Consider the following 16,290-nt stretch of genomic DNA (forward strand, 5'->3'; position numbering starts at 1 on the left):
TCTTCAGAGGCCTCGTTGATGAAGTTGAATAGGATCGATGGGTAGGAGATATTGTTTTCTGTGTCGTCCTGACAGAATGTAGCCGAGTCTGGGTGTTGTAATGGCTGGACGTTCGAACTCTGGTACAGACTTCTGATCTCTGGGTGTTAGGCTAAAGGGTGCTAGTCTCAAACACAACTCTACCGTCCTCCACCCTTGCCGCCTTTTTCTGTCCATCGAAGGCATAATTCAGCTCAATAGCTTCCCCTTCTTCTTCGTATGTGCTACTGCAATTACCTACGAGACGTTTAAGCGATATATAGGCCTTGCATGGGCAATGAGTTAAGAAAATGATCCACTAGACTCGACAGGTATCTTATATGAGACCGGTCGAGTCCGCCATCTTGGAGCTCTTGGAACAAATTTCAGATATGGAGGCACGTAGTGTTTTTTTCTGTCCGTGTGCGCATGTGCACGAGACAAAAATGCCGTACTATTTTCAATGTTTCCTCTTACATGGTCGGCAGAGCCTGTCATTACAAAGCAATAATTTAACAACTAGTCATTTACAGGTACAGGGAAAGAGAAGAAATTGTTAATTTACATCAAAATTAAACATCTCCAAAATATTTGTGCTCCCGGTCTGCTCCCATTTGAGAGAACTCCCATTTATTTGTGAGACTCCCATTTGTGAGACAGTGGAGAAGGTATTTACCATAGAAAGCCACCTTACTCCACTATCGTACCGGGAAGGCTACAATGTATTTGTCAAATGTCCAGGGAAGGCTACAATGTATTTGTCAAATGTCCAGGGAAGGCTACAATGTATTTGTCAAATGTCCAGGGAAGGCTACAATGTATTTGTCAAATGTCCAGGGAAGGCTACAATGTATTTGTCAAATGTCCAGGGAAGGCTACAATGTATTTGTCAAATGTCCAGGGAAGGCTACAATGTATTTGTCAAATGTCCAGCAAGGCTACAATGTATTTGTCAAATGTCCAGGGAAGGCTACAATGTATTTGTCAAATGTCCAGCAAGGCTACAATGTATTTGTCAAATGTCCAGGGAAGGCTACAGTGTATAGTTCAGTTTTCCCGGAAGTACCGTGAAGGCTACGCTCATTGCACCGAGAAGCGTCACGTTGATGGCCTTCCCGGTCGTGAACCATCTGAAAGAATAGATTAACCCTATCTATTTAGGTTTTAGCTAGCTAATTAGCGCTTAGCTGTGTGACTGAATCTTGTATGTAACAGACATTGTATTCTGTAAAATCACATTAAAATATTGAGCAAAGTCCAGTTTTGATAAAGTTTGTATCTTTACAGTTTTTGGGAAAGAAACTGTAAGAAACGGGGCATTTTGTGCTGGACAGTATAATATAATGTGGAGTACACCACAGACAGATGATGTATATCTGTTACACCTTAAATTTCAGTTCCGTAACAACGTCCTGTTTCAAGGGGCAACCTATGGTTTGATGTTCTAAATTTAGTTAACCAGAGTCTATAGTAATAAGGTTATTGTAACAAATAAGGTTCTGAAAAACAAATGATATGATACGTTTGACATTTGAATGGAAAGTCAAAATCAGCATTTGAACAGTACAAATTGTACATAACGTTATATAACACGATATTTTCAACATAACATTTTAGCCCAATTTCATATAATTCTTATGTTTACGGATATCCTGATGGGGTAACTACTTAATTCACCGTAAATGATAAAATCTGACTGCAAATAACTGTTTAACCAATATTTACATAAATATCTTTATCAACCTTTGAGTGCTCTTTTCGATCACCATTATATGACAGCAAATACCTGTTTAGAACTGGTCGCTACATATTTTTGATAATCTATGTCATTATTTCTGAATCTATTGATTTTCTTCATTGAAAACAATAACTGCCCTTCAACAAACAATGTCTTCTGCGTTACGTAACTCCGTAATGAACTATGCCTCCTGCAGGTACTCTTCAGCAGCAGGGCTGTTCCCACTGTCATTGTAGGGGTGTGGAAGCACCACCTATATGCACTGAACTATTAATTAATGTGCCTCACAAATGTCAGTTCTCATAAATGGGTGGACACCATGCCTCCACTATCCTAAATGGCAGATAGAATACTGATTGATATTTTCAACAATGGCAAATAATCAGATTTGTCTTTCGCAGACGTCTTTACTCTTTAATATTATTTTTAAAAACATTTAAATGATTGCAATCCAGTGACAATTTCGCCTAGTTCGTTTTTACAGTTTTTCTACACGTTTCTTTTAGAGAATACCATTTCAGCATAATTAAGTTGGTTTCAAGGACGATAATGCACTCAGTATGTTCATGAAACATTTTATTAGCAATTAAAAACCGATGGTGCCACATTAATCGTCTTTGCTTACATGTCTCGTGGCAGTTATACTACAAATGACAAGTTATGATATTGGACTACATGCTCAACGTCATGATGAAATATATCCATGAGCATTAATCATGAAATAACCCACTTTTTAAAGATGAATACGAAAACACATGTTGGTGTATCGCCTTTCAAATGGCAACCATCCGACGTGTTGCTACAACAACAGAAAAAACGGTGATCTCAAGGGGAAACGTACAGTTAAGGACGTTCTGCAAAGCATTTTGCCGGATATATCCGGGACAATTATGACTGACCAACACAGGTTTTGTTTCCTGATTGAGTGGAATGAGGAGCAGGCAGCTCGCGTCAGACATTTCATTAGACATTCGCATCAGTTCATTTTCACATACTATGTCAGCACAAAGGGAATTGAAATGCACTGCATCAAGACGCGGAAGACTTACCTCAAAACCAGTCTGAGGGATAGACCTATTGCGCTGAGTGACCTGCGCATCGGCAGTACACTCAACATTCTGGGTCGACAGATAGTTATCAAGGACTACGCTGACGTCTACACCAAGAACATGCTCTCCATCAAGAAGGAAAAGACTCTGGGTTTGATCAAGCCAGATGCTGTCAAGAAGGACGGACAAATTCTGGACAACGTCTATCGCAATGGTTTCCAGGTCTCCCAGATAAAAATGTGTCAAGTTGATCGCAATGAAGCTTTTGAATTCTACCAGGAGCACAAAGGGAAACCATTCTTAGATGAACTATGTGACAAGTGGTCCTGATATGGCTATGGAGCTGGTTGGGGAGGATGCAATACAGAAATGGAAAGATGCAATCGGACCCACTGACCCGACTGTGGCACGTAGTGAGGCTCCAAACGGCATCCGGGCTCAGTTTGGCACAGGCAAGAAGATGAATGCATGCCATGGTTCTGACAGTCCATCATCATCTGCTCGTGAGCAGGACTTCTTCTTCCCATCATCGGGCGCCGGTCGGCGCAACACCGCCGTCCTCAAGGACTGTCCTGCATGACTGCACCTGCTGTGTCATCAAGCCCCGGCGCAAGGTTTGAAGTCTCGGCCATCGAGATGTTCAACCTGCAGAGGGCAAATGCTGAGGAGTTCCATGAGGTGTACAAGGGTGTTTTTCAGGAATACAGTGGTATGGTGGCCGAGCTCACATCAGGACCCTGCATTGCACTGGAAGTTCGTGCCCACCTAACACATTCTGAGAATTGGCTGGACCCGCTGATCCTGAGATCGCGCGTCATCTGATACTACGGACACTACGGGCTCTGTTTGAGTCAAAGTACGCAACGCTGTCCACTGCACAGACTTGCCTGAAGATGGCTCCTTTGAGGTGGAATATTTCTTCAGGATACATGGCCGTTAATCATCCCATGACGCCAAAATTCATCCACGTATGTACTATACATAGACCGTGTGATATATTCAACGTGTAAATTCATGGATTATTAACTCTGTTCTGAAACTTGTAACATGCCGTTTTCACATTTTGGAAGTGAAAGTATCTATATGTATTTGACATGTTGGAAAACATGTAAGGAGCATATCCTCGCGCCATCTAGCAGCTTGGCGCTTTCATACATGCAAGAAATCTGCATAACATGCTGGTTATATTTATTGCAGATGTTTTTCAAAGCTGATGTATATAAATTCCAGCATAGAGTACATGCATGTTTTTATATGGAGAACATCTGGTTAGGCTGAAGATGGTGTTCAAGCGGTTCAGAAATTGTGGATTCGAGCTCGCTCCAGACAAGTGCATTTTTTTAAAAAAAAACAAGATTAAGTTCTTAGGACATATCGTATCAGGACAAGGCATTGAACCAGATCCGACTAAAGTTGAAATGATAAGGTATGGCCTCAACCAAAGAATCTAATAGAAGTTAGACAGTTCCTTGGATTTACAGGGTATTACCGGAGATTTGTATAGACTTTTGCTGCAACCACCAAGCGGTTGTCAAACCTTAATCCTCCAATAGCTCAGACAAATAGATCACGGAAGAAAGCATTCACCATTCCATCACCTAAAACAGCTTCTGGTTTCGCCTCCTGTTCTAGCTTCTGCTGATTACCTCCTACCATTTGAACTCCATACCGAAATTAGTACTCATGGACTGGGTGCTGTTCTGTACCAAGAGCAGGACGGACAGAAGCAAGTGATTGCATATGAAACTGGAGGGTTAAACAAAGCTGAGAAAACTTATTCTGCCCACAGACTTGAGTTTCTGGCTTTGCAGTGGGCAGTTACTGAAAAGTTCAATGATTACCCTATGGTGCCCAGTTCAGAGTCTATACTCATAACAATCCTTTGACTTATAAAATACCTTTAACTTAACTGGACGCAACAGGACATAGATGGTTAGCGGCCTTGGCAGCCTATGATTTTGACATCAAGTACCGTCTTCCCGAGCTAGAGACAAGTGGAGAGCATGAAGCACATGCCAAGCGAGTCTGTAACGGCTCTATGCAACGTCATTAATACTCAAAATTGTGTTGAGAGTTTATGTATGCAGGTTGACGTAACTCTGGAGAAGAATCTAGATACTACTGGTGTCCCTTTAGCCAGGATGTCGAAATGGGATTGGAGGATGGCACAGTACCATGACCCAATCTTGAACCAATGGATAAGAAGTTTACAGTCTCACAAGAAACCAAGGAGAGAGCATTTCTGTGATTCTCCTAATCACTCGATATTGCTCAAGATCTCAAGGAACTTACATCTTGAACAGGGAGTTATGTACAGAGAGGTGTCAATTAACGGACAAACTAGACAGCAATCGGTTTTACCAGCTGATTACATCAAAGACGCATTAGAAGGCCTTCACGACAATCTGGATCATCCAGGAAGAGACCGGACTTTGTCTCTCTTGAGAGCTAGATTCTTCTGGCCAGGCATGTCTAAAGAGGTTGATGAATGTATCACAAAATGCAGGCAGACTACAACCAATCAGAAAGCTCCTCTCGTAGGAATTGAAACCACTCAGCCACTAGGGTTAGTATCAATCGATTTCTTGGACCTTGAGCCATGCAAAAGAGGGAAGCACTGTGTTTTAGTTGTCACGGATCACTTCACCAGGCATGCACAGGCATATTTCACTAACAAGATGACAGCCAAGCCTACAGTTAAAGCTTTCTGTGACAACTTCACGGTGCATTATGGGATTCCACAGCGCATACACTCTGATCAAGGGGCAAACTTTGATGGAAATCTTATAAAGGAACTGTGTTCATTAACCGGCATGAAGAAATCCAGAATGACACCATATCATCCTATGGGAAATGGCATGTGTGAGAGGTTCAATCACACATCATGCGACATGAAGAGCGATTGGAAAAGCGTGAAGAAAGAAAATGGCAAAGGTCGACAGAAGACTTTGCATAGGAATCTCCTTTCACCCATCGTTGCTCTTAATGACTTTGATAAGGTTGAGTCATCTCCCGAAGCAGAATCTCTATCAGCCAAACCCAAACCCGTACCAAGGCCAAGACGATCTAGACCACCACCAGAGCCAGATAATGTACGGTCAGATGATAACATCAGTCAGGAAGACGTAATAGTAGAGATCCAGAGAATTAGAGATGCTGCAGTGTCTGGTATTCCAACAGATACCAAACAGGATGCTTCTGCAGATACGGGTACTGCTGCTCAGGCGAGTGGTGACGTTCGTGAGACTGAAGTAGCAGCGGAAGACGTCTCTGGCGACGACGTTCACATTCCAGGAGAGGGAGAAACAGAGATGAATCCTTCTGATGATGAAGTGGATGAAGATGCTGGTATTAATACATCAGATCTACACAGAGATGACGTCATTCCTGAAAGTGAAGACGTAGGAACAAATAATGATGTTTTGGACCTTGTGTCCTCACCTGAAGCAGTTGAAGAAATGGACATCGCAGATGACTCTGCTCCAGACACTAGTAGAGTCAGTGTGGCACCACGAAGGTCGACACGTACTAGGCAACCCCCTAGTTGGGTGATTTCAGGACACTATGCACTCAGCCATATCACAGAAGAACCAGACTGGATGGCTAGGGTTCGGTACTTAGAGCATTTAACCAACACTGGAACATTACAAGATACTGCACCGGACATCACAAAAGTATTTTTACATATTCTCACACGCCAGAACACAGAATGACTGAGACGTCGTTTTCCTGGGGAGGGAAGGATGTAGGTCTAATTGTATATATTAGCAAGTGCATGCATATTTTATCTCGTATTTTAATCATTAAGTCTAGCCCCAGTTTAACCACTTATTCTAACCTGCTTCACTTTCACAATAGCACAGTCAGCCCAGCGCTTACGTTGACCATTTCCCCTATTGTCTTGTCTCAGCCCCAGGCCCCTTATATTCCCAGGCAGAGTGTTCTGGGTCAGATTACATTTCCACTTCAGTCTCTCAGTCACTGGTCAGCATATACAGCTTTTTCACAGGTTAGCTTATATTTTATGTCTTCATATTTAGTGTGTATGTATTATTTCTTAGCTTCTTTTAAAACATGTATCATGTTATGTGTGGTATTTATAAATTAAATTAACTATCTATTGTGTGCTACATAACTAGGTCCTAGCAATACGTTTTGGTATGTGGGTGTATTGCAGGTATTCTTAAATAGCATTTGCACAGGGATGTTAAATAACTTATTGTGTATGTAAATATAGTGTATACACGCGTGCATGCGTGTGTACGTACGTACGTATGTATGAGATGAGTCGTTAGAATAGATACTGAATGTACTGTAGAGTGATACAGATGCAGAACGTTAAACAGCTTTGATTTTGAAAATATTTATGTTCAGGTGTGGCAAACATATTTGCTGACGGTTGTGACGTTCAAAGGGGCGCAGTACCATACACTCGGTGACTCTTATTTGATGCTTTATGGTTATCTTGAATATAAACGTTATAAGTATGAATGTATATATACACACTCACTCTATGACCTGACCAATCAATAATTATTATATTGATTAGATATATTTGATTGCTAATTGCTAATTCCCATCTTTGTCGGCCCTTGAAGTACTGTTGTATATTTTAATACAGCGTGTTAATTCAATGTATTTATTTTCACAGGGCCTTCTGTTACGAGTTTGCCTATACAAGCTGACATCTACTGAAACATGTTTGCCTTTGTGGCATATACAAAACCACTCCGGTTACATATATGCTTTGAAAACCAAAACTACATGGATTAAAATGGTAACTGCAATACATTTTACTCTCATTGGAACAAAAGCCAAACTGAAATTGAAACACGGTAGCATATTATTGCAATCCGATAAGAATACAAAAACACAAACATCAGCAATGTTGGAAAGTCTGGTCACAGTGGATACCACACAAATCTGTTTTTAAACAATGTAGTTGTGGTTTTACACCACAGACGAGAACACTAGTATCTGGTGTAGCCATCCCTCGGATGCCAGTATCTTTCTCATATTACCAGTCAAGCATCATATTATTTGCACCTGATTCATCTGCCATCCGTCATCGTATGTATTAGCACCTGATTACAATGACCTTAATTCTTCTCTTTGAACAGGATAAGGCCCATCTCGAACTTGATATCTAACAGTTTCCGAAAGAAATTAGGTTTATTTCGGGGCTCCTTGTGGGCCATGGTCATGTTTCGATGGATTGTTCTGTAGAAAATGTTATAGCGGCACCAGTCATCGAGGCGTCGTCATCCATGAATATCTGACAATTGACAACGTTAAGAAAATGTGATCCTATGGCCGTATGCAGTACTTCCTCTCGAAAACGTTGACCTTTTTGTTTCCGAGCTACTCCATTTCGACAAGTTGCATTTTTTTTTGAGTTTACACAACACCAGACGTTTCTGTCTGTTCCTGTCTGTGAGGAAGGGGCGTCTGATCGGACGATGTACCTGCAGATGTCACAGCGTCTTTCTGATGGTAATGGGAGAGAGTCTAAGAGACTCTCACTGCCCACTTCAGTTCTTGTTTTATCACACTGATGTCTTGACAGACGAGTGTACACCCGATCATCGTGGTGTTCCTCAGTCTGCTAGGACCTGGACGACACTTTACGTCATCGGTGGCAACGTGGTTCCCCGGATGCCACACGAGTCCTCATAACTGATCTAATAGTTATGTAGCTAATGTGCAAGTTAGCGCTTAGTTGTGAAATCTTCAACATGACGTCAACTGAGCATAGTTGCTTGGCAGCATGTGAACTGATCGTTAAGGACCGTGAGCTCATTACTTTCAGCAATAAAACAAGCATGTGTTTAGTGGCTTTGGTTTAGAGGCGTTGTGGCTGGTTTAAACAATAAATAGGATTTGAACAGGCGGACTTTGAACCAAACTACTTTATCTCTGGGTTACCGTGTGAACAAAGAGGGTCCTTGGGCTTCTCTTGTCTGTGATCTAGATGTATAACACAGGCTGTTACTGTGCAGTCAACAAATCAAAATGAATGAAAAAGAAAATCTTCTTCTTCAAGACTCTAAAGCTACTTTATTTCAGTAAGATCATAAGAAGGACCTAAACTATATCCAGAATAAAAATCCTGATGCTCTGTGTTGCTGTGGTTGGAAAAAAGCTGACACGCATTCAGCATTGCCACAAATATTGTACTCTATTTTCAGAAACTGTTGATAGGAATTTTTTATGGCAAAAGCAAATTGGACGGATGTTGAGATTACGATAGTTTAGTCATGACGTCAGCCTTTGAACGTAGGCTAAACTAACGGCAATACATGTCATGTTAACCATTTAACGCTTGGTAAGATTCTTACCTGCCGTAGAAACAATCTGGACCAACTGCTCAGATGGCTTCGGGACTTAGAATTAAGGCCACTCACGCTGTCACATAACAAATACACCGAAAAGTATACAATTCAAACTGGTTTATTATCATCGTATATCCGCAGAATGTTGTCCATATGAAAGTAATTATTTCCTGGATAGGAGACAATAATAAATATATCAATATATTTACAGTAGTCATAATACCAGGTATTTAGTGTGCTATGAGGCGGCTGGGTAGCATGATGGTTCAAGCTTCCGTTCGTCATGCTAATGACCCGGGCGTAAAGCCATATTCTCTCACCAATGCACTCTGATTCTGACGAATCCCAAACAGTCTTCACGTTAGTTGAATATTCACTAGGTTTGTCTATAAAACGTTTAGAAGCACGTTTAGAAACACTTCCTGTGCACAATGGATGGACCGAACTCATCGTACTCCTGCTTGCTGATCCACATCTGCTGGAAGGTGGACAGAGAGGCCAAAATGGAGCCACCGATCCAGACGGAGTATTTCCTCTCTGGGGGAGCGATGATCTTGATCTTCATTGTGCTTGGGGCAAGAGATGTGATCTCCTTCTGCATTCTGTCGGCGATACCAGGGAACATGGTGGTACCTCCAGAGAGGACAGTATTGGCGTACAAGTCCTTTCGGATATCGACATCGCACTTCATAATGGAGTTGAATGTGGTTTCGTGAATACCTACAGTTTCCATACCCAAGAAGGAAGGTTGGAAGAGGGCCTCTGGACAACGGAACCTCTCGTTACCAATGGTGATGACTTGACCATCGGGCAACTCGTAGCTCTTCTCCAGGGAGGAAGAAGATGAAGCAGTAGCCATTTCCTGCTCGAAGTCAAGGGCGATGTAGCACAGCTTCTCCTTAATGTCCCTGACGATTTCTCTCTCAGCAGTGGTGGTGAAGGAGTAACCACGTTCAGTGAGGATCTTCATGAGGTAATCAGTCAAGTCACGACCGGCAAGATCCAACCTCATGATGGCATGGGGAAGGGCGTAACCTTCATAAATGGGTACAGTGTGGGTGACACCATCACCAGAATCCAAAACAATACCCGTGGTACGACCAGAAGCGTACAGAGACAGAACAGCCTGGATGGCCACATACATAGCTGGAGAGTTGAAGGTCTCGAACATGATCTGGGTCATCTTTTCACGGTTGGCCTTGGGGTTGAGGGGAGCCTCTGTCAGGAGGACCGGGTGCTCCTCGGGTGCAACACGGAGCTCGTTGTAGAAGGTGTGATGCCAGATCTTCTCCATGTCGTCCCAGTTGGTGACGATTCCGTGCTCGATGGGGTACTTGAGTGTGAGGATACCTCTCTTGGACTGAGCCTCATCTCCAACATAGCTGTCTTTCTGACCCATACCGACCATCACGCCCTGAAACAAGAAGTCATTTTTTTTGTAAAAAACATGTGTAGAGTGTGTAAAAAACCATCTGACGTCAACGTCTTTGAGATGTGGAGTTGCACTTTTTATAATATCAGGGTAACACTATTTTTCAGTGCATTATCATTTGCGGAAGCAAATGATAATGCCCTGAAAAAGAAACCGTTACCGTTATTATAGCTAAGATGGATTGAAGTTTTTATGAAATAAACAACTCCATGGGTACAGAAGCATTTACTGTCACAGCAAACGACCTTTTACAAATATGGACACGTCATAGATCAACATGGATGTCGTCACTATTGACTCCATTCAACCTTGACTTTTGCCCATACTACCAGCCGCTATTGTTTTCAGTGCTCAACAACGTCGACGTCATTCTTGACCCACTCGTGTTATTCCGCGACAAGCCGAATAACAAAGATGGCCACGAAAGGGGCACGAGTCGGTATTCGGCTTGTCCCGGAATAACACGAGTGGGTCACGAAAATGGGTGAGTGGTGACGAATGCAACAACGTTAGAATTCCAGTAGATGTTTTCATTGCTTATGGTAACTGACACGGTTGGCGCAGGCACGAAGTACATAATGGCGCATATTTGCCTTAGTCTGCTATGATTATCGTCATTGGTCAAAATCAGGAACAACAATGTCAGCCAATCAGATTACAGCGATGAATACTGTCCTTGTAAACGAAAACGTGTAGATTCGGACGAAAGTAAAAATCATACTATTCTGAACGTGTTACACGGATGATCACCACCTATACGTATATTATGGAACTTAGAGGAGGTATGATCTATGACAAGATATCGTGTCCGAGCGTTAGGTTCGAAGCAGCGAAAGCCGAGATGTCACTTGAATTTCATTATACCATCGCACAATAAAGATGGATAAAGTAATGTATAATGTTCCTTTGACAACTCTTATGAGTACTGTGATTGGTTGAATTCTGCCGGTTATTCCATTTGTTCAATTATTTCCTTTAGATATTGTTATTGAGAACTCTGGAGTGTACCCGTTGCATTGTGATAAATAGTTTATTATTATTCTAATCCTCCCAGACATTTGGCCATTTGAAATGTAATAAGTGTTTTCCGGTTTTCCGTGTTGAATGGGTTAACTATGATTCTTTATGCTACTGTCAGTCGTCATTCCCGTAGATTTCTGTCTTCAAACTTGCTGTGTTATGGTAATAAGTTAGAGCCTAGCGTGGGCAGAGTGAATGAATGGACGGTATATTCGTTGTGTGTAAAGTACTGGGGGTCATAACGTCAGCTCAAATACCAGGTGTGGAACTGATTTATATGAAATCCTCTCTCGTACCCCTGTATTTCAATAGCAACACAAAACTATATTACCTGATGTCTTGGACGCCCCACGATGGAGGGGAAGACAGCTCGGGGAGCATCGTCACCGGCGAAACCGGCTTTGCACATGCCGGAGCCGTTGTCACAGACCAAAGCAGCAACATCATCATCCATGGCTGTAGGTAGTTCTGTGAAGAATAGTAAACACGATGCGAGTCAGCTGAAGACTGTAAGAGAATGCGCTGTCGATGTTAACATCCAAACATCTTTTATACTTCCACCATCATTCGAAGACTAATCAGACTGAGTTTCACCTTACAGAAACCTAATACAGTGCTCGTTAATGATAAGTATTGCTGCTGCTCCAGTGTATTGTGTTGCATAAGATCATTCCATGTGCACACGAGGGAGCCTGTGTCACAGTCGGGGTTCATCTGCTTGCTGCCGAGCACTCTGTGATTTCTCTTGTCCCTATATGGAAGGTGCCACCCGCCCGACGTCCGCCCGCCACGTGGTGTTGAGCCGGAGACGGGAGCTGCTTTGATAAAGAAAAATCAGTTTTATGCATTTCTCCGAAAGAAGACTTGATATGAAAATGTCTTTGTTAACACTATTATATTCGGTAGAACTGTAACGATGGAAAATATCTCAGGTTTCAGCAGTTGAATATATGTACGTAAGGCAGTATCCAACAGTCGTGATCAACAGCTACACTAACACATGATCGCTCTAACTCTTTTAGATATGTCTTGTCTCACAATGGCCTGGTTCAAATGAAGACACCTACTAAGAATCATCTAACGAAGGATCCATTGGGGGTTGGTGTGTGTGTGTGTGTGTGTGTGTGTGTGTGTGTGTGTGTGTGTGTGTGTGTGTGTGTGTGTGGTGCGGGGAGGGGGGATTGCACGGGTGCGCAACCTCACTTTTGTTCTGATGTTTTGTCATATGATCACTGCAACTCGGGTGAAATTGACGTGTGCACAGTAACTGTAGCCGCCGCTTCCAGTACAGTTCAGCAGATCTATTCACGACCCTCTCTCCAACATAACTGAACGTGCCAGTTCTAACAGATCTGTTCACAATCCTCTCTCCATAACATTTGTTCCTGACAGTTTTAGCAGATCTGTTCACGAACCTCTCTCAAACATAATTGCTCAGTGCTGTTCTAGCAGATCTATTCACGATCGTCTCTCAAACTTAATCGTACATGGCAGTTCTAGCAGATCTGTTCACGACCCTCTCTATAGATGCATTTCAGGGCCCACAGTGCAACATACGGTGGAAGCCCTGGAAACCGGCAACGATCCAATACCGCATGCTCTCAGTATCGGTACTAGAATTAGGTCCCGTCAGAAGATAGTTACTTTATTATCATTTACACGCCCTCTAATCCGGCGTCAGACTGTTCCGTACTTCGGCACAACAAAGACAGCTCAAGTGATTGTATGGAAATTAACTCTCTCTACACCGGCCTCCGGCATCTTGGCTGTCCTGTGTATTGGCTGATTGATTGATTAACAGATTGTTTTAACACAGACACAGTGGAATGCCATCGGCATTAGGCTAGTTGTAGCTGCCTGGTAAAAGGAGTAGGGATAAGAATAAAGTCACACATGTCATATCACAATTTGTCAGTCGCTCATTGTGCCAAACGGGATAGATAAGAATTACCTCTTGAACAGAAAATTCAGCTGATAACAGATTTAATGCAATGCCTTGGTCTACTCAGAAAGCGTATGATGACTATCAACACGTGGTATTTTGCGGCTCACAGAGCATTCTTGGGTTGAAAAGGGAAACTTTCTCAATACCGGTACAAACGAGTGCCGGTTTAGAGGGCTTCCACTGTAATTGTACCATGAAGGAACATGCTGTCACAGTGACTATGCTTGTCGTAAGAGGCGACTAACGGGATCGGGTGGTCAGACTAGCTGACTTGGTTGACACATGTCATCGGTTCCCAATTGCGCAGATCGATGCTCATGTTGTTGATCACTGGATTGTCTGGTCCAGACTCGATTATTTACAGACCGTCGCCATATAGCTGGAATATTGCTAAGTGCGACGTAAAACTAAACTCACTCACTCACTCACTCACATGCTGTCACAAAAAATAAAAACAAATAACTATAATACACATGTTCATAGCAATTCTTCAAAGGAATTACTACACACTTCGTCCAGAATGAAATATTTTGCATCACATGGTGAGACAATAAGTCATGGAGGGGTTTCGTGGAAATCAAAGGGAAAAAAGAGAGAATCGCTGTACGCGAGAACGCTGGCTGCAGACGATTCCGCCCCCCTCTGTGAAACATTCTTACATACACACGAGAGAGAGAGGCCGTTATGCAGCAGATGAGATCATTATGGTAACATCTGTTTCTTCCCACTATTCTTGGACTAATCTGATTGGTCATCTACAGGCAGGGAAAGTATAAATGATGTTTGGGTATGAACGTCGACAGTACATTCACTTTCAGTCTTCAGTTGACTCGCATTGTGTTTGTTGTTTCTCACACAACTACTTACAGCCATGGATGATGATGTAGCTGCTTTGGTCTGTGACAACGGCTCCGGCATGTGCAAGGCCGGTTTCGCTGGTGACGATGCTCCCCGAGCTGTCTTCCCCTCCATCGTGGGGCGTCCAAGACATCAGGTACTGTCGTGTATTGTTACCTTGGAAGAACATGGTCCCCGGGTGTACCGGGAGGACATTGTGATGCCCTCACATCTTGCGACATAGTGACAAGAGAAATGAGAGATTATAAACGTTGAAGCGGGATCGCAGTCATGCCTCTGTAGAACAATACATGTCAATGCTTATAAAACCATTTTCTTGTTTCAGGGTGTGATGGTCGGTATGGGTCAGAAAGACAGCTATGTTGGAGATGAGGCTCAGTCCAAGAGAGGTATCCTCACACTCAAGTACCCCATCGAGCACGGTATCGTCACCAACTGGGACGACATGGAGAAGATCTGGCATCACACCTTCTACAACGAGCTCCGTGTTGCACCCGAGGAGCACCCGGTCCTCCTGACAGAGGCTCCCCTCAACCCCAAGGCCAACCGTGAAAAGATGACCCAGATCATGTTCGAGACCTTCAACTCTCCAGCTATGTATGTGGCCATCCAGGCTGTTTTGTCTCTGTACGCTTCTGGTCGTACCACGGGTATTGTTTTGGACTCTGGTGATGGTGTCACCCACACTGTACCCATTTATGAAGGTTACGCTCTTCCCCACGCCATCATGAGGTTGGATCTTGCCGGTCGTGACCTGACTGATTACCTCATGAAGATCCTCACTGAACGTGGTTACTCCTTCACCACCACTGCTGAGAGAGAAATCGTCAGAGACATCAAGGAGAAGTTGTGCTACATCGCCCTTGATTTCGAGCAGGAAATGGCTACTGCTTCATCTTCTTCCTCCCTGGAGAAGAGCTACGAGTTGCCCGATGGTCAAGTCATCACCATTGGTAACGAGAGGTTCCGTTGTCCAGAGGCCCTCTTGCAACCTTCCTTCTTGGGTATGGAAACTGTAGGTATTCACGAAACCACATTCAACTCCATTATGAGGTGCGATGTCGATATCCGAAAGGACTTGTATGCCAACACTGTTCTCTCTGGAGGTACCACCATGTTCCCTGGTATCGCCGACAGAATGCAGAAGGAGATCACATCTCTTGCCCCAAGCACAATGAAGATCAAGATCATCGCTCCCCCAGAGAGGAAATACTCCGTCTGGATCGGTGGCTCCATTTTGGCCTCTCTGTCCACCTTCCAGCAGATGTGGATCAGCAAGCAGGAGTACGATGAGTCCGGCCCATCTATTGTGCACAGGAAGTGTTTTTAAAATAACTTTTCTGTTAATTTTAATTAATTTTACCTGTTCATATTTAATAATATTAATGACGATATAATATATTGATCTCAATCTACGTATTTCAATATACAGTATTCGTTATTTAGTTCAATGATTTGATCAGACCACTGTAAGATTTGATAGAGGCAATAAATCAGCTTGACCTGATATCTCTTTGATTGTTTCTTAGATGTTCTCAATGTGACATGATCGCTGAAGGATACGCATGAAGATTTATTGATGTCGTGAGATATCACTGACACTGACCCGCCCCCTCCCCTCCCCCCTCTCGTCCCCCCTCCCCTAAGTAACTGAAGGAATTACGCCAAACTTGAAGGAATTGCATCTCATGTGTATAACAAGCGCAGCCCACTTGCGAGACAATTGCAGCGATATAGGTAGGTTAGCGGTAATAACATAAACACAACGCCCTTATCGGAAGTAGTGTCGGTAATACTTGAAACACGCTCGGACGTCTTCGGAGATTTCTCGGCTCCATTCCGTGGTTTGTCGGTCGCGTCCTGAAACTCACACATCAAAACATGAGAAGGAGAACCTG

The 16,290-nt window shown here is 43.1% G+C and overlaps 2 protein-coding genes and 1 pseudogene across 2 annotated transcripts in view; 2 read left to right on the plus strand and 1 right to left on the minus strand.

Moving 5' to 3' along the window:
- LOC137290551 (actin, cytoplasmic 1) overlaps window positions 1-15,732 on the plus strand; it is a 38,747-nt gene extending 23,015 nt beyond the window's left edge. Inside the window, exon 2 of the mRNA XM_067821587.1 lies at window positions 14,718-15,732. Coding sequence (XP_067677688.1) covers window positions 14,718-15,722 — 1,005 coding nt within the window. The 3' untranslated portion in view covers window positions 15,723-15,732. The remainder of the gene's footprint in view (window positions 1-14,717) is intronic.
- LOC137290554 (nucleoside diphosphate kinase homolog 7-like) lies at window positions 2,647-3,748 on the plus strand (annotated as a pseudogene).
- Window positions 9,547-10,549, minus strand: LOC137290557 (actin, cytoplasmic 2). The gene has a single exon (XM_067821594.1). It carries the CDS (start codon window positions 10,543-10,545, stop codon window positions 9,547-9,549), a length of 999 nt encoding a protein of 332 aa, XP_067677695.1. The 5' UTR covers window positions 10,546-10,549.
- Window positions 15,733-16,290: the final 558 nt, after the last annotated feature.

This window comes from Haliotis asinina, chromosome 7, assembly GCF_037392515.1.
Source record: "Haliotis asinina isolate JCU_RB_2024 chromosome 7, JCU_Hal_asi_v2, whole genome shotgun sequence".
Classification (NCBI taxonomy): Eukaryota; Metazoa; Mollusca; class Gastropoda; order Lepetellida; family Haliotidae; genus Haliotis; species Haliotis asinina.

What these genes read in the sequence shown, in the direction of transcription:
- LOC137290557 (XM_067821594.1), bottom strand. Translation starts at nt 10,545, where the DNA reads ATGGTCGGTATGGGTCAGAAAGACAGCTATGTTGGAGATGAGGCTCAG.